General features: G+C 51.0%; 1 protein-coding gene across 1 annotated transcript; it reads left to right on the top strand.

Annotated features, from left to right (window-relative positions):
• The first annotated feature begins 2,916 nt into the window (after positions 1 to 2,916).
• On the top strand, positions 2,917 to 14,173 carry Rp1l1 (RP1 like 1). Its single transcript, XM_005075261.2, has 3 exons — positions 2,917 to 3,534; positions 6,951 to 7,092; positions 8,469 to 14,173. The coding sequence occupies exons 1-3, from the start codon at positions 2,917 to 2,919 to the stop codon at positions 13,226 to 13,228; spliced, it is 5,520 nt and encodes a 1,839-aa protein (XP_005075318.1). The 3' UTR covers positions 13,229 to 14,173.
• The last annotated feature ends 11,276 nt before the right edge of the window (positions 14,174 to 25,449 follow it).

Raw genomic sequence — 25,449 nt, 5'->3', positions numbered from 1 at the left:
TATGAGTGAGCAAACAGCCAGGTGACACCAGAGGAACTTGAAGAGGAAGGGATCAAAAGATTTGTTACCCTTCTTCAAAGAAAGGACTCTTCCTTGTTTTGACTCCCATCCTTGTGGCCACAAGTTCTGCTTGTTGGTGACTCCCACAGAACCTTGGGTTCACCTTCCCAGACTCTGTTGACAAGGCTACAGATCAGTGCCACCTCTTTCTGTAATGTCCCCCCTTCACAGATCCCAGCCAGGTAGCCCTGTTCCTCCAGCTCCCTCTCCTGGGACTGAGAGTCCTTCTAAAGTGTGTGTTTGTATGTGGGTACACATGTGTGTAATACGTGTGCGTGCGTGTGCCCATAAAAGCATGCTTGAGTTGTCTGAGGGTATGAATGGAAAACTGGTATGGTGTGAGGGTAAAGGTATATGGGTGACCTACACAATGCTGTTACACACTGGTGTAGGGCATTCACTGGGAGAAGAGTCAAGAATTGCCAGCTCTGTTTTGGCACTTAGGATCCCACAGGTCATGAAGCCTATTTAGTGACCAGCAATCCCAATTCAGAAAGCAGTTACAGTCTAGAAGAATGTCAGAATCCTGGAGCTTTGCCTTAGACTTCTGCCTTTGGGGTGTCCTACTAAATTGCTGCTCCATTGGGATGTAGGAGCAGGAGTCCTGTCTGCTAGAGGCCATGGTGATACTGAGGGCCACAGTGGCGCTGGAGACATGATGCTGTCAATCAAGGAGATGGTAATGTTGGAGTATACAGAGTCACGGTGGGACACAGTGATGCGGGAGAATATGCTGGCTGGACAATATGATATTTGGGATAGAGTGTATCTTTGGGGCATAGTGACATTGGGGCATGATAGACATGAATATCCCAATAGACATGGTGATCACAGGAATATACTGATGTGGTAACACGATGGTGCTACAGACATGATGATGCCCATGTCCATGGTGGTGCTGGGGACAGTATGGTGCTTCCTTCCTCTCTGGCATCTCAGCAAGGGCTGTCATTGTGAGTGAAAATGGACATTAGGAGGGGCAAATAGCCCCCATGGGCAGGCACTGGGGAATAACATAGGCTGGAGGGCTAATGGGAGCAGCTTGCAGGGATTAGACAGCAGACAGCTCTTGGGAGCTAATTATACATCTGTCCAGAGATGAGAGGATTACAAGGCTCTTTTGTGCCCCATGCTTTTGAAAATGAGAGGAGAACCTTTTCTGTGCAACACATGGGGCTAAATGGAATTCCAGGGAGGTGAGTCGTGGCCCTAGTAGCTTCCCCCCATGTACATTAAGGATGCCGATTGCGGCACTGAGCACTCCCGAGTCAGGAAAATCCTCTCCTAACCCTATCAGCTCGGATCCAGTCTCAGTAGGAAGCGCTAAGAGGGTCTGGTTGTCAATGCACCTTTACCTCTCAGGCATGAGGCTGGGTGCCCTGGAGAGCACGGGTTCTGCTTCCAGGTGGGGTAAGCTGGTAAAGGCATAGCCTGGAGGGTTGGAGCTGCCGGGATGCTACACTAACAATGGGAATTGGAGGGGTCTCAACAAAGAGGACAGCCACAGTGGGGTACAGAAGGGCAGGGCCACCTCACGGGAGAACCTTAGCGTCCTTCCGTGAGAAGAGGCCAGGCTCACAGAGTTGACGGGGGACACATGGGAGAAGTCTTTGAGTAGTGGAACAAAGGTGAAGATGTTTTCAACAGATCTTGGCAGCCAGGAAAGTTTGGGAACACAAGAATCTGGGTTTCAGAGCAACCTGGCTGCCATAGGCAGAGGGGAGTATGGTGACCTGGGACAAGAGAGGCAGATGAAAGGGTTTTGCAACAGGGCTGCACACCATGGGATAGTGGAAGTGGAAATGGACAGTGGGGACAGGCCTGTGTCTTAGTCTCCCCTGTTGGTGCCAGCAAGCTGATAACCACCCACAGAGAAGACTTTAGGGGGATCTTAGATATAGCCTTAAGTATTTTTAAACATTGTGTGTGTGTGTGTGTGTGTGTGTGTGTGTGTGTGTTTGTACATACACCCATGAGGGTGAGAGAATAACTTATGGGAATTGGTTCTCTCCTTCCACCATGCAGGTCCCAGAGACTGAACCAAGGTCACCAGTCTTGGCAGTAAGCATACCCACTGAGCCATCTTGCTAGCCCCTAACTTATTTTTAATACCAATGCAAACAACAATGTAGTGAAGAAGACATGGGCTATGAAGTGATGCATCCTGCTTTAGGTTGTGTAGACAAAGGTTGCAAGTCTCCTTGTCTGACTCCCTGTCCCTAGAGGCTTTGGAACCAGAGCTTGAACCCCAGTCCTCCACCCGACAGCTGAAGGAATGGAGTCCAGAGAGACAGAGATTCCCCAGGGCGCATAGGGAGACAGCAGGAGAGGGAAACAAGCTGCCCAGAGCTCTTGACTCTGTATAGCATCCTACCTGTTAGTGTCACTCTTTGTTCTGTCTACCTACATTTTTAGAGGCGAAAACAGGACATTCAGCGGGGGTCAGGGATGGGTTGCATGTTGGCAGAAGAGGGCAATAGAAACAGCTAGAGGAGGGAAGAGAATAGAGACTTTTGACTCTTGCTCTATGCTAAGTGCTTCAGATGTATAAATTCATTTGCTTACTGTAACCATTATCCAGACTAAGCTGAATTCTACAGATGGGACTAAGTCATTGTCCTTCCAGGTAACATGGGTAGCAAATGGGGGATGTAGGGGTTGACACAAACCTATCCAATGCTAAATCTTTGCCTTTAACCCAGATGGATCAAACTGTTTCTACGCAGCTGCGTGGATCTAATGTGGGGTGTCAGGAAGCATATCCATAACGAAGGGAAGAGAAAAGACAGCCCTAACTATGCCCTGCCCTCTGAGCCTCTCTTCCTTCTCTGATATAGCTGTCTGAGCCTCCACATCATGAACAACACCCCAGGAGATGCGAGGGATGCTCCTGCCCCAAGTCACCGGCAGTGTCTCCTCCCGGCTGTGGCTCACACTCCCTCTGTCGCCGAGGTGACACCAGCTAAGAAGATAACCTTCCTCAAGCGGGGGGATCCCCAATTTGCTGGGGTTCGCCTGGCTGTTCACCAGCGTACGTTCAAGACCTTCAGCGCCCTAATGGATGAGCTGTCTCAGCGAATGCCTCTTTCCTTCGGGGTGCGCTCTGTCACCACCCCCCGGGGCTTGCATGGCCTCAGTGACCTGGAGCAGCTGCAAGATGGGGGCTGCTACCTCTGCTCCGATAAGAAGCCCCCTAAAACTCCCCGAGAGCCAGGCCGGCTGCAGAGGAAAAGCCCCTCTGCTGGACAGTCACGGGGGTTTGAAGGTGGGCATGAAGCTCCTGAAACATCCTCTTCCTGGAAGGGTCTCAAGGCCCCAAGGCAGCTGACGCTGGTGAAGAATGGGGATCCTAGGTGCCAGCAGACAGTGGTTGTCAGTCACAGGAACACCAGGAGCCTGAAGGCCTTCTTCAGCAAAGCCTCTGAGCTCCTGCGCTTTCCGGTGAAGCAGGTGTACACAATCAGCGGGAAGAAGGTAGGCTGGGGGTGGGGGGGCAGGCATTACCTTTGGGCCCTGGGTCAAAATACATAGTTGGGCTGGGAAGGCATCCGTGATTTCCTACTGCTAATTAAAGGTGACGTGTGGAGACATTAGGTCAAATCTGTTAACCAAACAACAATCATCAGGCTTGGCCTGAGATGGCTCAGTCAGTAAAGTGATTGCCAGGCCATCTCTCTCTCTCTCACCGGGCGTTGGCGGCGCACGCCTTTAATCCCAGCACTCGGGAGGCAGAGGCAGGCGGATCTCTGTGAGTTCGAGGCCAGGCTGGACCGACAGCCTCCAAAGCAATACAGAGAAACCCTGTCTCCTAAAAACCAAAAAAAATCTCTGTCTCTGTCTCTCTCTGTCTCTCTGTCTCTGTCTCTGTCTCTGTTTCTCTCTGTCTCTCTCTGTCTCTCTTTGTCTCTCTCTGTCTCTCTCTCTCTCTCTCTCTCTCTCACACACACACACACACACACACACACACACACACACACACGGCCTCCCTACTCGTATCTGCCATTTAGTGAGTGCTTAGCACGCAGGAGGTTCTGAGCATGGCACGTGCTTCTCATCTGTTATGCCACCCTCTCAACAGCATATTGCTGTGTGAGTTTAGGGCAGGAAACAGATCACTCAGGGTACCTTGAGCACTGAGAGATTTAATGCAGGGTATCAGGAGGCAGGTCTGGAAAGCTGGAGTGTGGGATGCGGGCTGGGTCTGCAGAGATGGCTTACTACATCCTGTAGTTAGCTACTGCCTTTGCTGGAAGCACTGTGAATGTTGAGTTCAAGAACGCATTGGTGGGGCTGACAGCCAATGGGAAGCAGTTCTCAGCACAGCTGCATCTCAACTCCCAGGACTAACTGGAGGGAAGAGTCTGTTATGACCACCTCGGCTGTCATCACCTGATTCTTACATACACATAGCAACACCAGCCAGAAGTGGGATATGACCAAACAGCTTTCTTTTCAGTCTTGATCAAAGGTACCCAATGCAGGGAGAATACAGCCTGCACTCAGTCCTAATGTAAAGGCTAAGAAATGTAGCTGGTACTTTTCTAGGTCCTGCAGAACACGAGTCTCTTGACAAAGGTGGGGATTTTGGGAAACCAAGCTTGGCTGATCTAGTTCCATCTCCCTATAATCTGGATCTATATCTATCTGCTTAGCGCTGGGGCCTCCTATAGTCATAACTGTATTGAGTAACCAGGTGTGGAGGTGCATGCCTAGAATCCCAGCACTCAGGAAGGCAAGAGAATTTCACATTGGAGATCAGCCTGGACTACACAGAGTCTAGGGTAGCCTCAAAAAACAAAACAAAAGCAAAAGCATCATATTTGCTTAGTGTCCCAAGGCACATCACTTCCATGATGTCTGTCTTCTAGTGCGAATAAGAGCCACTCTCATCCCCAAGTTTCTTTGGTTCACAGAAAAGCAAAGCAGTTTACATCACTTGCCTTGGAAATGCATATCACATCCTATAGGAACAGAGCTCGACCTCATAAAGGGGTGCCTCTCAGCTAGTTCCCATGTGGAATCTTCCAGAGAATATCCATCCCACTATTCCACATTATGAGGGTGATGGAGCATATAGCTACAAAGTGAATTCTTATTGTCTGTTTTGAGATAGGATCTCACTATGTAGTCCTGGCTGGCCTGGAGCTAACTATACATTCCAGGCTGGTCTAGAATTCACAGATATCTTACCTGTCTCTGCCTCTGCCTCTCAAGAGCTAAGATCGAAGGTGTACACCACTATACCCAGATACACAGTAATTTCTATTGGTGTCAGCCCACTGCCTCTTCTGCTGTAACGTCAGTCATCTTCCTGGGTTGTACCAGTGTGAAGTGGGCATTCTGTTAGCCCACGATGGTGATGCTAAAAGAGAATAGATGAGGACCACCTTTAACCAAAACAAAAGTCTACTCAATTCCAGTGGGTTCAAATGCCCCCAACAGAGATGTCCTCATTATATAACAGCAGTGGTGTCAGAGGAGTGTGGGTTAGATTTGATTAGCTTCCCACCAGATGTCTGGCACTCACTGAGAAAGCCAATCTTCCCATGTGATAATCACCTTTTAGTGACCACTTACCAATATCCTTACACATCAGTCATTTGTGGAGGAGACTTTAGGGACTGCTTCTTTAGATTTCCTTACCATCAATCCTCCAACTTGGCCCTTCTGAGTCCTTGACTCTCAGATTGAATTCCTAGCCACTACCTAGTCAGTGTTCCTTCTGTAAGAGTCAACCAAATCCAGCGATCTCCTGGACAGCCCCTGACACCCTCCATGACCCCTGAGTGGATCTGTAATACAAGAGTCCCTGGAACTCCACTGCCTCCTCAGAATTTGATGCTATAGTTGTGAGATGGAATAGAAATCTACCCAAAAAAGAAACATACCTTAAAGTTGAGAAGAACAAAGTGCCCTCCTAATTAACTGGGCTGGATGGTAGAGTATAGCGCAGTTGTATGTGTCCCATGAGTAAATATTAAAGAGTACGATTGCTGGCTCTTGTGCTTGCTTTTACAAACAAAAACTGCCTTCCAGATGGGCTAGACCACTTTTCATCCACATGGGCTATGAGTGACAGTCCTGATGTCCTACCTCCTTGCATTTGATGTTGTTGGGGTCCTGGGGTTTGGTCATTCTAATAGTTCCACGGGGGGGGGGGTTGTCTCTTTGTTACTGAGCACACCCTTCTAATTTGAAATTATTGAAAAGAACACAATGTGCACTTTAGAAAGTCCCTGACACTGCACACTGCCATGCATGCTGTAACACAGGCCTGCAGATACACAGGGCCTCTGGGGCCAGGGAAATGCTCTCTGGGTGAAGTCTATTTCCTGGAGTGATGTACCCTGCTCATCTCCAAGCCAGCAGTTGGCAGAAGCATGTCCTGCTGGTGCTCCTAAGGGAAGGGTAGAATTTGAGAACAAACGGACTCTCTGGGAGAGCAGTGCTTTGCCCTTATTGGTCCACTCAAGCAGAGGCAGCTGGCTTGAATTATACTAGAAAGCTGTCAAACACTCGAGAGGACTCCACCTAGGAACATGGTAGGCTGAGAATCAGACCTCAACATGGAGGCATTGAATGTTCTGCTGCAAGCACTTTTCAAAACATTCCGGAGGGTAGATGCGTGCTCACGGACACAGCTGAAGGGTCCTGACCTCCTTTCTATCCAGAGTCACAGGCTATCAGCTGGTGGAGACAGAGAAAGAGATCCTGCAGGCAGTGGCTTCTCAAACCCTGGCTAGTCATGGAAGCATTGTGGGTTATGGGAACCCAGGATGGTATGTGCAAGGGTTAGGAAGAGCTGAAGAGATTCGATCTTCCTTCCTGGGCCTTCTGGAGCAGAGGGTCTCTGTAGACCAGGTTCCCAACTCCATGTTCCCCTCCTCTAGGTGGACTCTCTGCGGACACTTCTGGATGGTCCCTCCCTTCTAGTGTGTGCTGGGAACGAGGCCTTCAGACATCTGGAGATGGAAAATGTTGGAGGGACCAGGACCAGAACCTTATCTGGTGTGACTGCCAGGAGTGGACGTGGTAAGTTCCGGGGCCTCCATGGCTTCTTGCACAGGGGACAATGGCTCCACACGCTGGGTTGTTATCACTTCAAGATCCATGGGAAAGGTGCTTTGGCCCAGTTCCTAGGTCTTGCAGTCACTTTGGTTCTTTCTTGTTTCTTCCTTCTTCCATCAGCCTTAACTGAGCAGAAAGTTGCTGGGAACGCCTAAGATCAGTGTAGACTTTGACACACGGAAATTTGAGCTCAAGGTTTCTAGGGTCTAAAATAACCAATTAAGATTCCCAGCAAGCAGGTCATAATGGAGGTGCTGAGCCCTGTGAGTATAGTTAGCACTGAGTCCTTCAGAGTCATGGCTGTCTTAGGCAGTAGTGGTGGTCTACAGCAGGTTACCATGATTAAAACACACCATGACCATGGGCCATTCATTCAGACATATAGAAAAGCCCACAGTGAGCCAGGGTCTAAGCTTCATCATTAACATATACCTTATTTTGAGGGCATAGTTCACAAATGCAGAATAAAATTACAGCCAAACTACTGGACTGATAATAGAGTTTGATGAATAAACAAAGGGCTGTCCTCTGTGGGACTCCATTAAGACAATGACAAACAACAGTGCCAGAAACTGTGACATACCAGTGGCTGGGACACAAAAACAATGTCTGGCACATACTAGAAGAGCCACCAGACTTGTTCGATGCTTTTTCCTGTTCAGATATGTTCGTGAGGTCTGTCCTGCTGGACATAGGTGCATCCCACCAAGCATAGCTCGGGAGATGAAATGAGAAACACTCAGGACTCCATCTTCCCTAGGGTTACTTTCTATCACCTGAGGCCCCCCTTTTTTTCTGACTGTGGGGCAGGCTAAACTATCATGAACCGATGTAGTGTGTCTAGACCTCTATTGGCAATCTTCCTTCAGCCCAAAAGCCTGGCCATTGTGAGGGAGATGGAGCACCATGATATCAGTTTACAGTTTATGGTCATATTGCAGGCAGTAGCCTGAGCTTGCCTTCTGTACCAGGTCAATGAATCCCCACGGTGTGTTTTCACCTGCATGCCACATCTCCAGACCCTGACTGTGCTGGTGCCTATTCACTAAGGATTAATATGCAGCGGATGTTCTGTGCAAGAAGCTTTCTGTGCAACAACTCAGTATGCAGCAAGTACTATATGCATGGCTGCATATAATGAGGCAGTGCCAATGAATTGCAGATCTAGAAATAGCAGGTAGCTGGTGGCTGCGGGTTGGATTCACACTCAGTTCTTTCTATTCCTCTGTAGCACCCACAGGTCCTTCGGGAACGGCTCTGCCCTCGTCTTTCTGCTGTTGCTTTCTCCAGTAACTCGATGCCTTGTTCTTTCTCTTCTCTCTTGCTCCACGGTGCAACAGGTTGCTGGGGACCAAATGCCCAGCAGAGTGTGATGCACTCAAGGGCCAGGTCTGGCAGCAGGCCGCAGCAGTTCTCCTTGATGCCAGAGAGATCTGGTCTCAGTGATCGTCCGGCACCGGGTCATCAAGCCTGGGCAGGGCCTGCTTTGCACAGGTGCCCTCAGGACACACCTGCCCCACCTGGCTCTTTGGTGGCTGCTGATGACGTGGAGAAGAAGGTCTGCATGAATGAGGATGGCAGCTTGTCTGTGGAGATGAAAGTCCGCTTCCAACTTCTGGGCGAGGATACCCTGCGGTGGCCGCAGAGGGTGGGGCATGCCAGTGTCTTCTCCCCGGCCAGTGGGGAGGGCCAGGTCCTGAGGGAGGCTGATCCCTTCTGCTGTAGACAGGAAGGCCACCCCTGGGGGTTCTTGGCACATGGGGCACAGGGACTGGGTCCCTATGATGGAGAATACCAGGGAGTCTTTGATTTGGACCAGGAATCACAGCCTAACTATGACATTTGGAGGAACCCCCTGACCACCCCTGGTGGTGCAGGTCCAACTCGGAGGAGGAGGTGGGGCCTGTCTAAGCTCTCTGGATGCAGGAGCCACTGCAGCCAGGGGACCAATGATAGGAAAGGACGCGGCAACTATAGTACCAGCCCAGTCTCAAGTCCCAGGCACCCTAGAAGGTGCTCTTGCTGTCCCTGGAGTCCAGAAGGTGAGACAGACAGTGACACCTTGCATCCAGTCTCCTCAGCTTCTTCCCCAAGTGGGGCTGAGCTAGAAGCTGGGAAAGGCCCCTGCCTAGAGGACACAGGACCTTGTGGCTTGGGACCTGAAACCCAAGGTATAGAAAGGGCCCTTTCTGATACATCAGTCAGTGCCGAGTCTCATGAAGTGTCCAGTGAGTGTGGTGACCAGCACCACAGAGGCTCAAGTCAGGCGAGGGTCATGGTTTCCCAGGGACAAACCACCCAAGGTGACAGGCCCGGTGCTTCTACCCTGAGCATTCAGACAGAGAAGTATAGGCAGGGCACCAGGGCCCAGGAGGCCAGAGGTGAGCCCGAGCTGAGGCTGCCCCTGACTCTAAGCAGTTCTGACTCTCAAGACACACAGGGAAGTGCTCTCCCAGCTCCTGCCACTGCCCCAGCCCAACAGGGGCAGAAAAAGCAGAAGAGGCCAGCTGGTATTGTGTGTTTGCCCAGTGTCTCTGTCCCTTACCAAGACGCTCAGAAAGGCCATGCCAGTCGGTGTCATTATTGTAGGGACACTCAACCCTCACTGGACACGGCCTTGCAAATGACAGCGTCTCAGGAAGGAGAACAGGCTTGCCCAGGAGGCCCAGCACCTCGATTTCCTCCAAACTCACCCAGTGCTGGGAATCAGGCCTCTGGGCATCTTAGATCACCATTGTCTAGGTCTCTTGACTTTCAGGACCCACAGGCCACCAGCAAAGCCACCATCATACCCACCAACTCCGCCTGTGCTTCCAGCTTGTACCATCCTAGCACCTGCTCTGCAGAGCCAGCAGGGGACACCGAGTGCCAAGCTCACCCTCCAGATCCCACGCCTGCCCACAGAGAAGAGGTTGGTTGCCTGTGGGAAGAGGCAGGGACCACTGCTGAGCCTTCCTCATCCTCTGTTTTGCTGGACAGATGGCCTGAGGCAGAAGATCCGGGAACCCACCAAGATTGCTGCTGTTTACAGGTTGGGGCATCCTCTGTCCTCACAGCCCGCAGCGGTCAAACACAAGCCCCCATATCTGAGGCCTGCTGGGGGGCCAGCAGCTTCTGCCCAACTCCCCCCCAGGAGCAAACATGTTCCAGAAAGGATCCTATAAGCAGCAGTGGCCCCAGCAGTGACCACAGTCAAGCTGATGGCCATGCTGAGCCCAGGAGGTCTCTGCTGGGGAAGTCTCCTGGTGTCAGGGGAAGCCTTGAGGAGCAGGAAGGGGATGGTGGTATGGTACCCAGTGCTCTGCCCTACACCTCTCCAGACGCTACGGTTCGTGAGTGGCTAAGCAACATCCCAGAAAAGCCGGTACTCGTGACATGTGAGATGGAAGGTGAGACCACAGAGGTGGCCAGCGATGGCCCAGAAAGTCCTGAGGAGGACCTTGGTGATGACTGTTCTCTGAAAGGCCCCAGGGAACTGGCTCAGGCCAGACAGCAGCTGCCAGAAGGGGTCACTGATAAGCAGCCAGAGCCAGAAGGAGGTGACCCCCATCATGCTGCAGCATCAGGTGAAGGAGTCAAGGCCCCCGCAGAAGCAGGAGTAGGAGAAGAGACCACTGTGGACCATGGTGTGAGCCTATATGCGCTCCCCAGCAGGGTCTCCGCCTCCACGCAGATTATGAAGGCCCTGCTGGGCTCCAAGCTAGACCGGCCCAGCAGTCTACCGGAGCTCTCCACCACAGTAGCCCAAAGGCTCAGCTACTCTGCTGGGGCCCTCATTGCCTGCCTTGCCAGGCTCCATTTCTTTGATGGTAACAAAGAGTCCCCTAAGTATAAGGAGATGTTGAGCATCTCCCAGACCTTGTGGCCTGGGAATGAGCTTGGGCAAGGCCAGCTAGACATTGGCCTCAGGAAGCTCTCTTCACACCAGGCTCTGCTGGGGACTGAGGACTTCACACCCACCTCCTCCTCTGGTGTGGATGTCAGCAGTGGCTCCGGAGGCTCGGGTGAGGGCAATGTGCCCTGTGCCATGGACAATACCCTGGCTCCCCACGGGGTAGATTTACCCTCGAAAATCCCCTCTCAAAGGCCCGATTCCGGGAACCAGGGGTACCCAGAGGCACTGAGTCATTCCACAGCCTCATCTGGCTCCCAGGTGAGGGCTTGTGCCACCAGTGGGGAGGAGTCAGGTAAAAGTGGCAGGAAGCAGACGCGGGGCAACACTCCAGAACAATCCATCGAAAGCGCAACGCTGGAAGAGGAGGCGCAATCAGAAGAGACCGGAGGGAGAGTAAGAGAGAGGCTACAAGAAGATGGAGTCCGTGGGAAAGGGCTTCCGGAAGAAAGGGCTGAAGTCTGCAGTCAGGAAATGTTTCCCGCTGAGCTCTCCCCAGAAGACACCAGAGTGTCAAAAGGTGAAGCGGGGAGAGATGCTGCCTCGGGAGGACTGTGGCCCCTAGCTGGGAGAGAGGAGCCCACCGAGTTCCCTCGCCGTTTCCGTGAGAGCCACTCAAATGCTAGTGAGGGTCAAAGTCTTCACGCATTGGAGCTGGGGTTGGAAGGGAAGTCCGGAGAGGCTGCAACGGACTGTGAGCAAGCCTGTGTCAAGACCAGCTCAGGAACCAGGGAGATGAGCACACCCGTGGCCCACGGGAGATCTCTGGACCCTGACCCATTCTGGGTGTCCAAGCTGCTGAAGAAGGTAGAGAAAGACTTCATGGCTCACCTGGCTCATGCCACAACTGAACTCCGAGCCCGGTGGAACCTTCAGGACAACAGCCTGCTGGACCAGATGGTCACTGAGCTGGAGCAGGATGTGGGCCGACGGCTTCAAGCAAGCACTGTCAGGGAGGTGAGGAAGATCCAGAGCCGGGCAGGGAGGATGGTCCCGGAACCCCCGAGGGAAGCCCTCAGAGGTCAGACATCGCTACAGACAGCCCTGCGCAGGCGTCGCCTTCAAGGCCTGCGAAACTTCTCAGCCTTCCCTGGCCAGGGCGCCCTCTCCCTCACCCTGGAGGATGGGCCCACTCTCAGCACAGCCTTAGGGACCAGGCCAGGTGTGGGGGCCGTGGGAGATGAGTTCTGTCCCTGTGAAGTCTGCTTGAAGAAGAAGATGACCCCTAGATTCCCAAAGGGTGCCACAGCAGTCTCCAGCGCACCCGTCCGAAAGGCCTTCGACCTACAACAAATTCTGCAGAGCAAGAAAGGAGGTAGGAATGGAGAGGCCATGGAGGAGGCCCCCCAGAAGACAGGGATGATGTTGCCTCAGGAGGACCCTCGAGCTGTCCAGGGAACTCTTCGGAAGCAGGGGCTGAGGTTGGCCCTGGGGCCTGGGGCAGATGAGGAAGAGGAGGGGGAAGGGAGGCAGAGCCAGAGAGGAGAGAAGGACCCTGAGTTCTTGAAAGTAGAAGGAGCTGTTTGCCATGTGCCAGAAGAGGGTGCAGTCACTGCGGGAGAAGGGGAAATCCACGTCAGTGCTGCACAAGAAAACCAGCAGTTAGAGGAGAGCGTGCCCGAGGAGGAAATCCCACACCAGAGCTTTAGAGATGGAGACCCTCGGGAGGCTTCAGGAAGACAGCGTGATGATGGTCACTCTGTGGAGACTCTGGAGGCTTCCAGAGAAAGACAGCCAGAGGCAGAAGGAGGAAATCAAGAGGAAAAGGAGAACGGCCCTTGGGGCAGTTCAGGAGAGAGCCAGAGCGGGGCAGTTTCTGAAAACATCAGCCTAGACCGAGAGAGGAGGCTCCACAACCACTACAGAAGGCCAGGCCCCCAGCACCACCACGCAGCACACTCCTCCAGGGCATCGTCTCTGGGCAACTGCTCACAGGTGTCTCAGAAGGGCTCAGAAGAAGAGTTTCCAAGCAGAGAACTCAAGTGCACCAAAGCCAAGAACAGCGGGGTCAAGCATGCAGAGAGAGAAGTCACCAGGATGTACCCAGAGAGTTCCTCTTCTGAACAAGAAGCCCCCTCCAGCCCAAGACCTCCAAAGCAGGGGGAAGAAGTCTGTCATGGGCAAGATGAAGGGACAGCTGGAAGCTTGGCTTGTACCCAAGCTGAGGGTAGGGTAGATGGCTTTGGTCAGGATGATTTAGATTTCTAGACATCAAATGATAGGATCGCAATGAGTCTGAGTGTTGCCTGCATAAATATATTACCCATGCACCCGGGAGAGGCCCAAGCCACTGGGGATGTACAAGGAGCATTGGCAAAGACCAAGGAACTGCTTCCTGCCCTAGAGCTGCAGGCCTAGCTACTCAGGAGGTTAAGGCGGGAGGATAGGAAGTTCAAGACTGCCTGGGCTATAGAGCAAGGTCAAAGCCAACTTTGGCAACTTAGTGAGACATGGTTTCAGGGTCTGGGACTGCAGCCCAGTGGCAGAGTGCTTGCCTAGTGTACATGTGGCTCCGGGCTCAATCTTGACAGTAACAGCAATGAAAAGGACTTGCCAAAGATAGACCACACCATGCTGTCCCTAGGAGCTAAACTTCAAGGCCCCTCACTCAGTGTGAAGTGTTAGCTGTGAGCCTGATATATTACCAGATGTCAGCCAGTTCCTCTGTCTTCACAGCCCAAGAGCGTAGAAGGGTCTGGAAAGACGTGTTGGACCTTCTGTTTGCATTGGCTTTTGCGAGGGAGTTTCTCTCCCCCCCCCTCTCTCTCTCTTCCTATTGACCCCCCTGTTACTTCCCCCTTGGTTTCTCTGAGAACACTCACCTCTTTTGACTTTGAGGCACTTTTTTGCTCATCTGGAATATATGTGGTGACTCTGCAGATGTGAAAATACTTGGAAAAAGCAGATACATTCAGGGTCATGGGATAAAGTCTGTTCTCAGCCCCAATGTCCTGGGTCCCTTGCCCCACAATTCATTCTATTTGTAAGGGGAAGGGGAAGCAAAGAGCCAGAAGGAAAAGTGACTCCATCGACCAGTGACTGTAGACAGCTTTGGAAAAGGACTGGACACAATGCTCTCCATCATGCTCTGGATGTTTCGTGGGGATTGTTCTCTGTATAATATTTACATCTGCTTTCCCAAACACTTCAATATATAAGGACTTGTTATAAATGAGTAAGATAAATGCTTAAAAAATTCAAATTTATGTTTTAATTCCTGAAGAATTTTTCTGGATTATAATAGAAAAACTTATCATTGATCTCCCTTTCCTCCCTCACCCTCCCTCCCTCTTCCTCCCTCCCTCCCTCCTTCTCTCCCTCTCCACCTCTGTTATATTAAATTCCATTGCACATGCCTAGTAGGCACATGTAGAGTTCAGAAGTTGACAAAGGAAAGTCTTTCTCAATCATTTCTCCACTTTTTTGGGGGGGCAGGGCCTCTTGTCAAGCCTGGAGCTTGCTAGCTGGTCCAAGTCCCCCAGGATCTGCCTGTCTCTATCTCCCTAGCTGTGGACTCACAAACACATGCAGCCACAGCTGGATTTTTAAGGGGCTCTAGAGATCCAAACTTACTTGCTGTGCCATCTCCCAAATCCATACATTAAAAAATACATTTCAAATAGTCTTGCTGTGTAGCCTGGGCTGGCTTTGTGGCCCAGACTAGCCTCAGACTTTAGAGTCTATTGCCTCAGCCTGTCCAGTGCTGCGGTTACATTGGATTGCAGATATGTGCACCCAAACGCCTTAGTTTTCCATTGTTTTGTCCCCAAAAATGTTTCTACATTGATGATGGCAGTGCAGACTGGAAAATCCAGCACTCAGGAGGCTGATGTAGGAGGAGCACCGTCTATCCAGTGCCTGCCTGGGCTCCACTGTGAGTCTGAAGCCATCCTAGGATATGTGGCAAAACCCTGGCTCAAAAAAACAAAATCTCCCAGCAGATCAGCAAGCAAAACAACAGTCGCCCTCTGCCTCCACCCCTTGGTCAGCTTCTGGTTGTTTCTTTTAGAGTTGATTTCCCAGGCTTGATATTACAGGGTCAAAGGATTCCCCTTTTGGAGAATCGTAATTCATTTCAGGACATTGTTTTTCTGAAGGTCAGCATCAACTAGCATCTTTCAGATCCCTGAGTGCTCACCAGTATTTGGCACGGGCCTTCTAAAGCAGAGTCTGCTGGCTAATTATGTGGGCAAGCACCAAATACCATTTCATGTGACACCATTCCAGATATATTTGGCTACTAATGAAATTAAAACCCTTTCTAGGGTTTAACAAGACCCATTTCCCATAATTATATGACTAGACTCACTTTTCTTCTGAGTTCCCAATTTTTTTCAAAAAAGAATTGATTTACATGTGTCTTTTGCTGTTGGTTAAAAAAAATTCTGCCATTATTTGAGTCTTTTATTACATTCGTTTATTTATTGTTTCATAGGGGCTCTTGAGTAGCACACAGCATGTGTGTGTAGATCAGAGGATTATTTTGTGGAGTTGCTTCTCTTCTTCCTCCATGTGGGTTTGGAGGATCAAACTTAGGTCCTCCTGCTTGATAACAAGTGCCTTTACTTTCTGAGTCATCTCACTGGCCCTGTTTATTATTTTTGATATTTAAAAAATAGATGCCCTCTGTCCACATCCTTCCAGAGCAGGCTTTTGTTGGCATTCTGTTGCAGTAGGGAGCTCCTTAGTGGGAAACAAAATTTTCTGGCTCTCATTCGCTTCCCTGTTCTTAATCATTCACTGCATTCAGATTTATCACTCATAGTATCACTGGTGATAGCTGTCTGATACAAAGGTGAGGCGAATCTGCATGTCTGTGGCCACTATTTTATGGGTGAAGATAGTCTACATAAGATCTGACATGTTCTAAGATTTCTATGATGACATTATTTAAGGCTTTTACAATAATTACACACACACACACACACACACAAATATTCACATTTTAAAAATATGTTTGGAGTACAGTGTTCCTGGAGGCTGAGCAGTCATTCCCAACTGAACTGATTTCCCAAGAGTCGATCAGTAGTAGTTGACATTGACACTGGGTGGAGAACCTGGATGACCATACTCTAGCAAGCCACCTGTCAATCAAAGTAGACAACTGGCTATTCCCTAGCAGCCTCCCTCTCCCAGCAGATTACATGGTAATGCAACCAGGTGTCTGGATGTGGTGGCATGCACAGTTGCCCATCTCTTATCACTACTAGTTGTCAAGAAGCATCCAGAATATACCTCATCTATCACATGAGGTCTCCAGCCATGACCAAGAGATGTTCCAAGGCCTCCAAAATGCCAGCAGCAGTCAGCCTTACCCTTATGTACTAAAATGACATTATTCTTCAAGAGAAGACAGAGGCTGTCAAGATGGCTCGGTGAGTAAAGGTTCTTGGCTGCCAAGACTGAGGTCTTGAGCTTGGTCCTCAGGACCCACATGGTAGAGGGAGAGAACCGACCTTTGCAAATTGTCCTCTGACTTTTACACCAATGCTGGTGCATGTGTGCATATCCTACACACAGAAAAATAATTTTTTTAGTAGAAAGGGCATGAGACCTGGGATTTGAGGACCTGGGTTCAAATCCAATGCTCACATCTCATTTCCACACTACGAAACAAGGCTGACTCGTCCCTCCCATCCCCCGCCCCCACCCCCACAACCTGCGTTGCTGTGGAAGCAAATGAGAAGTTGCAAGAGACATCATTACGTGCACACTGGGGCATTTTCAACACTGCATTTATAATTGCCATGTGTTCAGTGCTTACGATACACTTGGTAGCATCCTGTACCATTCACAGAATCAGGCCCACTTAATCTCCCAGGTGTGTCTATCAGGTATGCAAACAGGCATTCTCATGTCCAGTTCACAAAAGAAGCAATCAAGGCACAGAGAAGATACAGAAACTTGCCTAAGTTGACCCAGCTGCAAAGCCAGGATTGCAAGGGAGATACCACACGCTCAAAGTCCACGTCCTTTTCCATTGTATCTCCCTACTCTCTCTCTTTTCACTCTAGGTTGTGTGAATAAGTAACTTAACTAAAGGCACTGAACACTGAATTTACTGCAAAATACTGAAAGTGACTTCAGTGGGACTCTTTCTGCTGGGATGACTATATCATGTTCCCAGTAATGTTCTACTTATGGGCAGATGTCAGGAGTGTCCTCCCCAGGTCCATAAAGCCAGTGTCACACTGAAAATGTATCTCTTTGTAGGATTCTCTTGGTTACAGATTCGCCTACTTTAAGTCTGCAATTATTTCTGCCTTTTACCTTTTAAAACATTTGTTGCTATTGGACAGCCTGAGCTTTTTTTTTCCACTTGGAGATAAGGAGTTTTATGGCCATAGCTAAGGTGGGGACCTTGATGTATTCTCCCCACCTTTTCACTATGGCAACCAAGCTGTACAGGCCTCTGTGGCAGAGCATCTCTTGGGAAGGTGTCACTCCTGTAGCCTCATCTGGCTCCTGGATGAAAACCCAAATCATCCATCACCCAAATGCTTACGAGGGCTCACAGTAGCCATGACAACCCAAAACCTTTCAGCCTTGAATGGTTGGAAAGTGGAACAACCCTCTGCCATACCCTTATGGTCCATGTGTTAGGGATTAGAATTTCAGGCCCACAAGGCAACTTTACAATGTCTAAGGAGCCAAAATCCATGTTGGTCATGTTGGTCTGGTTAGGACTTCTGCTCCATTCCTTTTTAATAAAAGAGGAATTGGACACTCCGTTGAATTGACCAGTCCTATATTCAACTGAAAGAGCCTTCCTGGAGTGATGCTGGGTCCAGATCCCAGACCTTCTCCATATCTCAATACCCTTCATCCAGAGGCAAAAAGAAACCCTCCTAGAACACAGTGAGCAATGGATCTTCTAGTCCCTGGACATCCAGACCACACACCCCTCTCTCCCAGGCCTCACCTCCCTTTTCACCAGATCCCAGCACCTGAGTCTCTCAGACACAGGCTTCGTTGACCACTCATGTGGCCAGTGGAGAGCTGACCTGTGCTTAGGCTGTGAAGGACTGGCCTCAAGCACTAGCTTGCGGGCAGGGAGGCCTGAAGAGGGACTGCAGACAACCTCAGGCTAGCTGCTTTGTTCTTCACTTGCACGGTCATGGAGAGTGCACGAAGCAGAAAGAAAACAGGTCTGCACCCGTGACACTATGCCCCAGGTGTCCAAAGTCAGCCCTACCACAAATTTCCATAGCAACCCAGGAAAACCAGCTTGACACCCCTCCTCACATTGCCTGCTCGGAGTCAGTCATCAGATACTCCACCAGGACTGGGTCACCCAGAGAGGCTCACTCACCACGCCCTGCTCCACCAATGGACCCGCTCCCATGAATGCACGCTTATACAGATATGCAGGCTCACAGGCATTCACACACACGGTCACCCACGTAGACACATGTGTATACACACACATTCACACATAAGCACATCCCCTGCCATGCATGTGTATGTATACTCTCATGTACACAGTCACCAAGTCATCACATGCAAAAACACTCATGTACATCCAGAGGTCAGCTTCCTTGCCCTCCCTCATTACATGGTCTGCCCAAGGGACAATGGGGGTCAGCCAGAGTCAGTCTCCTTTTTCACTCATCTCTTGAGAGGCAATTAGGTGGGTAAAGGTCGCTCTCCTACCACGACCCTGTCCCAACTCCTCTGTGCAGAGCCCACCCAGGCCTCTGTAAAGACCAGTATCCAAGAACCTAGAAATCTAGGTTGCACCAACCAAGTCACCCGAAGCAGGGTGAGCCAACCTCTCCCTCCCTCCTTCCCTCTGACCTGCTATAACAAGGATATGTAGGCTCAATTCCAAACTGAAGTTGCCCTTGGGGGAGCAGATGTGTGGGCCACAGGCTGAACTTTGAGAGCAGTCTTGCTGCCCAGCCCACAGGCTTACCCTGGCCTGGGCTTAGTGGTCAGTGCTCTGATGAGTACTTTGTCCCCTCCTAGGCTAATACCTCAGATGTAGCCTAGCTTGGTCATCAGGACTCGCCGGGACCTGAAGATTCCAAGCCCTGGGCTCTCTGATCTGCAGTACAGGCTTGTGTTCTGCAGCACTGGACCTGTGTGGGGTCAGACTGCCACCAGCTCATGTGCCCAGGGACCCAGAACCTGTGCCAGGCGAAGCACTGGGTCTCCCTCTGAGCTCAGCATCCAAATGCTCTGTGGAGTGCATGGTTGACACTAGGCTGCCCTGAGACGGCTGGCATGCAGGCTGTCACAGCTCTGTCCCAAGGCTTCAGGGAAGTGGGCCTGTGCCTCCCTCTCCTGACTTTTGACTCTTCCCGTGTTCTTTCCCAGAAAGAGCAGGATTGCTTCCTGAACCCAAGACTGGCTCCAGAGCACCCTGCCTCCAGGCACAGGATGAACTGGGTGACTTCTCACAGCCCCGTCAATCAGTCATTCATGCGATTCCAGGAAAGGACAAAGCCAGGGGACAGGCACTGGCTGGGTGCAGGGACGGAAGGGTGGTGTGACTCATTTTCTGGGACAAGCCTGAGCCTCACATCCTACTTTGTTCGGCCACAGCACATGGGCTTGTGCTTGCCAGGAGACGCAGGCCCAACAGAGCATGTAGTTGCAAACATCGCCAGAGGCCAGGATGAAGAGAAGCCTCTAGAGCAACTTTCATCTGCTATCAAGAAGCATCAAGCTTTCCCCTCCGGTCTCTGCCTTCCAAGCGCAGCTGAGGTCCCTCCCTCTACCTCAGAATGAAGCCCATAAGAGATAGTGATGGTTCACACCTATAATCCCAGAGTTAGGGAGGCAGACACAGGAAGATTGCTAAAAGTTGGAAGCCAGCCTGTGCTACATAGGAGTTACAGGCTAGCCTGAGCTACTGAGTGAGATCTTCTCTCAAAAAAAATCTATAATAATAAGGACTGAAGAGATGGCTCAGTGGTTAAGAAAGTTTGCTGCTCTTCCAGAGGACCTGAGTTCAGTTCCCATCACCTACCTACATCAAGCTGTCTCCAAAGGTAGCTACACACATGTGACAGATACACACACACACATACACATAAATACAATAAATTTTGTTTTAAAGTAGCAATAATAACAGTAGTAGTAATGATAGAAGCTCTGAATGTAAGGGTAAGGTGTTAGAAGGTTTCTATGGGGCAAACAGGTCTCTGTTCCCTCCTGGGCCCCAAGGTCCCTGGGTCCCTGAGTTCGGAGCCCTTTGACTCTAGAATAAAGCTAGAGAGTGTTGGGTTCATTCTGGACTGAGTGGCTCGTCTCTGCCAGGCCTCGTGACCACAGGTGCTTATACAGAGTGGAAGCTATGGCCTGTTGTTCCCCTTTTTATTCACACACAAGCTAGAGTACCCATCCCGCATTCATTGGTCTGGAGCCCACGTCCTGCTGCACAGGTGGTTTGGAGCCTGGTGTGGTGCTCACTGGGTGACAGTTAAGAAAGCTGAAGTTCAGTGAGAACAGCTCCAAAATTGACAGCAGTCAAAGGGTAGGTTACTGAAAGTTCTGGGCAGGTACCACTAGTGAGGGTGTGGTCACTCTGGGAGGCAAAACTGGAGCCGGGGCCAGTACTCATGGCTGAGGTTGGGGTGAGGGACTGGGGTCTGGAGTGAAGGGCCCATGAGGAGAAAGAAAAGTCACGAGGCATGTATGTATGGACTTGTTCATATATGTGTCTGTTCATGTCTGTGTGTACGTGTGTGCATGCATGGGGGCAGGGGTCACGATGGGTACTGGGTGCTCTGCAGAGAAGGAGCTGAGATTTGCTGAAGTGTTGCCTGCCTGAGGAGGGGATCTGATGGCCCCAGATGGTGACATGACAGCCATTCTAGAAAGAAAAGCATAGTTCAGGACAGGTGGGACCAGGACTTTGGAACTCCCCATCCTGCACTTTCAGAGGTGACATGGAAATCAGCTGGGGCAAACAGGCCCCTAGAGTCACACCCCTGGCCTCTCCCCAGGCCCCAGGTAGCATGGGACTCCTTCCAGCTGGTTATCCACCAAAGCCCTTGCCCAAAGTCCCACTAGGTTCTCAAAATATGGACTGGTATAGGAGGAGCACTTGGCCATCTGAGGTAAGGCTGCTACCAGGATGTACTTGACCTCTGGAGGAGAATTGCCATGCCCTCTTCTCTCTTCTACAGTTCTGCCTGAGGCACGTGGTCTGCCAGTCATGATGGCCTTCTTCCTGCATCTGGCTTCTCGTACCCACTGTGTCCTCAATCAGTACACAAGTCTCTCCATCCTGGGAGGACTTGAAGCCTTGTGCTGAGCAGGCACAGACAGGAGGCCCAGGATGAGGAAGGACTCCGAGCCTCTGGAAGAGCCCCTGCTATTTTCTAGTCCCTTGTCACAGGAGTTTGAGACTTTCATGCCAGCAGGGAGGGCCATGTGTCCTGCTTTCTACCCTAACTGATGCCTGATCTCTCCAGCACCCTACTTCATGAGACGAGGCCCAGAAAAGTCATGCTTCATGCTTCAGTTCAAAGTCACACAGCAATCTCATGCATAGCTGGGCATAAGAACCAGATTCCCTGCTCTGCAGGCTCCATGGGGCAAAAACATGACTCTCAGATCTGGCCTCCTTCCTGCTCAGGTGTGGGGTGGAGCCTGGTAGATAGGGCAGCATCTCAGCCTAATTAGACACTGTAAAGGAGTAGGGACACAAGGGGGGGCATGCTTAGAGATTAGTGGCCCCTCCATAGATCATAGACACGCCAAGGACATAATAAATAATCTGCCCAAAGGTTTTAAAGGTAAAAATCAGCAAATCATTAATAACGTCCCCAGAACCATACATCACCCTGAAGTCTTCCTATTATGCTCTCCTGAAACCGATGCAATCTTCTCTGTGGTCCTTCCCCCCTCCTCCCCTCGTCAGTGTGTTCTACTGGCAACATGGAGAGCCCCTCCCCCACAGTCTCCTAAGCAGAAGGATGGGGTGGGAAGGCCTTTCAGGTCTGCCATCCCGAGCAATTTACTCAGGTGTTTGGTCACAAAGAGATGGTGAGAGTGGAGATGCCCACGTCCCTTTCTCGGGACCTCAAACCCTGCTTCCGTGTTTTCCTTCTAAGGGGTGGATGGAGCTCAAAGCCAAGTCCCTCCCCCAGTTATAAGCAAGCATAGCATTGTGTCTGTCTCTCAGAGACATGAGCCTTAATTAATTAACGCAATAGGATCGCTGTAAATAGAAGTGCTGATGGCTGCATTTTTCACTCCTCATGCACTTCTGCTGCAACTGTGGGGGCGTGTGATGGCGGGACACCTACATCACAGACTTGGGGACACTGGCTGAGCTTTAGAGTTTGAGGGGCGAGCTGAACCCAGATCTGGAGGAAGGAGGGAGGAAAACTTGGGTAAGCCTCTGGGACCCTGGCCAGCAGAACAGGGTGCAGGTGACAGTCTGTAACATAGGGTAACGCGCGTATGGCCACAGCTTGGTGGAGATACCAGGACATTGCACTGGAAACCTCTCTAGCACAGGTTGGGAGACACTGGTCATGCCACCGTCACTCATGTATCCTCTACTTCCTTGATGACCAAACATGATAGAAGCCAGCCAGCTGCAGATCTTTGGGGGTGATGTGTGCCACTGTCCCTTGGCTAATCTTTGAAGGGCATGGGGACTGAGGCACCTCCTAGCTTTGCCAGTAAAAATGGTTTCTCAGCTGAAAAATCGGCAGCAAAGACGGAAGATGGAAAGTTTCATAGCTCACTCCTTGTTGCCTTTTTAGAAAGAGCACGGGGGATACTGTAAGCTCAGGAATGTGGGTTTAGGGTCAGTTCTTTCTCAACAAACTGCATGGTCCTTCACTCCTCCAAGTCACACACAATGCTGCAAAGCTCCTCCCAGCTCTGACCTATTGGGGTGCCTGACCTCTCTCTTTCTCTGTTGCTACACCATACATTGTGCTAGAGCTGTGCAAACTCTGGAAGGTTCTGGTCCAGAGCCTGGCTCCACAAGCCATAGCCTGTCTTGACCTTGGCAGAGACATACCCTCTCCATAACTCAGGGTCTTCTACACTCTATGAAGCCCCACCTGGATCCTTTGACCCCCAGAGCTGCTGTTTGAATGTGGAATGCACCAATAGACTCGTGTGTTTTGACACCTGTTCTCCAACTGGTGGCGCTGTTTAGGAAGGTTTTGGAAGGTTTAGGGGATAGCGCTTGGGTGATATAGGCAGATCATGGGGGCGGGGTGGGCCTCTGAGCCAGGTTCTGATCCCAGTCCTATTCTTTGCTTCTAGGTGGGGTACCAAGAAGGCACTATTACCTCACACTATCACCAACAGGGACCAATCTATTGCTGACTCCATATCTCCCCACCCCGCCCCAAAATGGACTGAAATATCCTGAAATTGAGAGCTAAAATAGATGTCCCTCCCTTATTTTGCTCCTACCTGGTATTTGGTTGGAGCAGTGAGATGAGGAGTGGATGAACACGGGATGGAAGAGCCCTGGTAAAGTCCTCACTGTCCGAGACTCTTAAGGAGCGGCGGCAGGAACAGCTGAAAGTAAAGGCATGCTGATCAGGGACTGAGCATCTTCCTTCCCTGGAAGGTTCCCCCAAACCCCAACGTATCTTGAGGTGAGGGCTTCCTGGGTGAGGTGACCCCAGCTGCCAGCTTTCTTCAGGGAGCCTCAGTCTAACACACAGTAGCAGGTCTGGAGATGTGAGAGAGTGAACTTCATCATTTCTTCCTTTGTGCCCATTTTGCCCAACTCTCTTACCCCACAGATAATGCATGTTATGCATATCAACAGTATGATATGGGGATGAGTCAACTGCTTTGCTAGCCTCAGTTTACCCATCTACCAACCCTGGCTTCATTCCTATCTGCTGCATGGTCATGAGAGTCTGATGGCACGGCGGAAGGCGTAGACACGCTGCAGAGTATAATAAAATAGCTATTACTTCAGTGGGTTAAATATCATTTGTCTTGGGGGTGCAGGACTCCTACAGAGCACGTTTTAACAGGCGTGCAGTATGTAAGAGGCCTCAGGTACGAGACAGCATGTGATTGGCTTCCCAAAGGAACAGGGGTGCTCTGACGGGGTGTGGGGGAGCTGAGAACTAAGGGGTGCTTGGAGGAAGAAACAGTAACATATAGTTCAGTTGTGTGGACGACAGCAAGAGAGCAGAGGTAGGCCTGAGGATAGGGGATGGCACTGTGGCCTGACACCTAGCCCCCAAAGTCCCCTTCTCTCGCCCTGGCCCATCCTGCCTGCAGAGGCATCAATTCTGGTGATAGAACACACTTTGCCTATTCAGTGCCCTGAGAGACCCTGATGCTCTCTGGTCCCTGTCATTGTGACAGGCCCTCAGCCCCTGCCGGTCTTGATGGATGGCCCTGAACTGGCTTTCATGCATCTCCGTCTTCCCCAGAAGCTGTGACACAAGTAATTGGTGTCACCTCCGTGGTCGCATGCCAAGTGCTGACAAAACAGCCTGTAATAGGGACTCGGTGCTCTGTCCTTGATTGCATGGAGAAGGGACTGCTGGGAAATGATCCAGCACAGTCATAAGCTTTTGGGGTTCACTAAGGGAGTGGCAGCTAATGAGGCGTGCACAAGCAAAGACTCCTGATCCCAACCCTATGGTGCTTATTCTATGTGCAGCTTCTTTGAGACCTGAATTGCTGGGGATAAAGGGTTGGAGGCCCTTAGGAGCCACGATTCCCCAGCTCCTGCCAGCAAAGAGCCTGGTAATGCCCAGTGGGTTTTGGCTACAACACAGATTGAGGAGCTGGAGGATGCCCAGTGGTAATCAAGTGACCCCCAGGTGACCCAGATCACTGTTAAGCCAGACCTTGATATCCTAGAAGACCTTCAGAATAGTGGGAGGTAAATGACCTTTCTGACATCTTGCCAGAAGGTGGTATTCTACTGTGGTGCACAGTTTGGCAGAGACACACTGGGATCCCCCAGGTGTCCCAGAGGAACACTCCCAGCGCCTTGCTATCTGGCACCTCACCGGGAGCAGACGGAATCAGGGTAAGCTGAGGGTTGTGGGTGCACAAATCCCCCATCTCTAGCACACTGAAAACTGCCTTTCTCAAAGCCCAGATGCACAAGGCTGTGGCCTTGGACCAGTGGTCCCTCCTGCCCTCTGACGACCGACCAGCCTCCATCTTTACCCTGGATTAACAGTGAGAGGCTCTCAGCAATGGCCTAGATCTGCAGGCTGTGGGCAGTGAGACCCTCCAGCTACAGCCTCACATTGTCCTGCTCCCTGAGGACACTGGGCAAGAATCGCTTTGGTCTTGGTCTGAGAAACAGCACATCGGGGACTTTGCTCCTCGGAAGCACTGTGGGAGATGGGGCTTTTCTCTCTCGTACAGCTCCTGGGCAGCGGACTTCATGGTGCACGCACGTTTTTGGCCTGGCACAACCCTGGCTCCATTGTGCCTTCCTTCCCTGTCTCCTTCACTCTCCT

This window comes from Mesocricetus auratus, unplaced genomic scaffold, assembly GCF_017639785.1.
Source record: "Mesocricetus auratus isolate SY011 unplaced genomic scaffold, BCM_Maur_2.0 Super-Scaffold_100707, whole genome shotgun sequence".
Lineage (NCBI taxonomy): Eukaryota > Metazoa > Chordata > Mammalia > Rodentia > Cricetidae > Mesocricetus > Mesocricetus auratus.
This window is presented reverse-complemented; position numbering and strand designations above follow the sequence as displayed.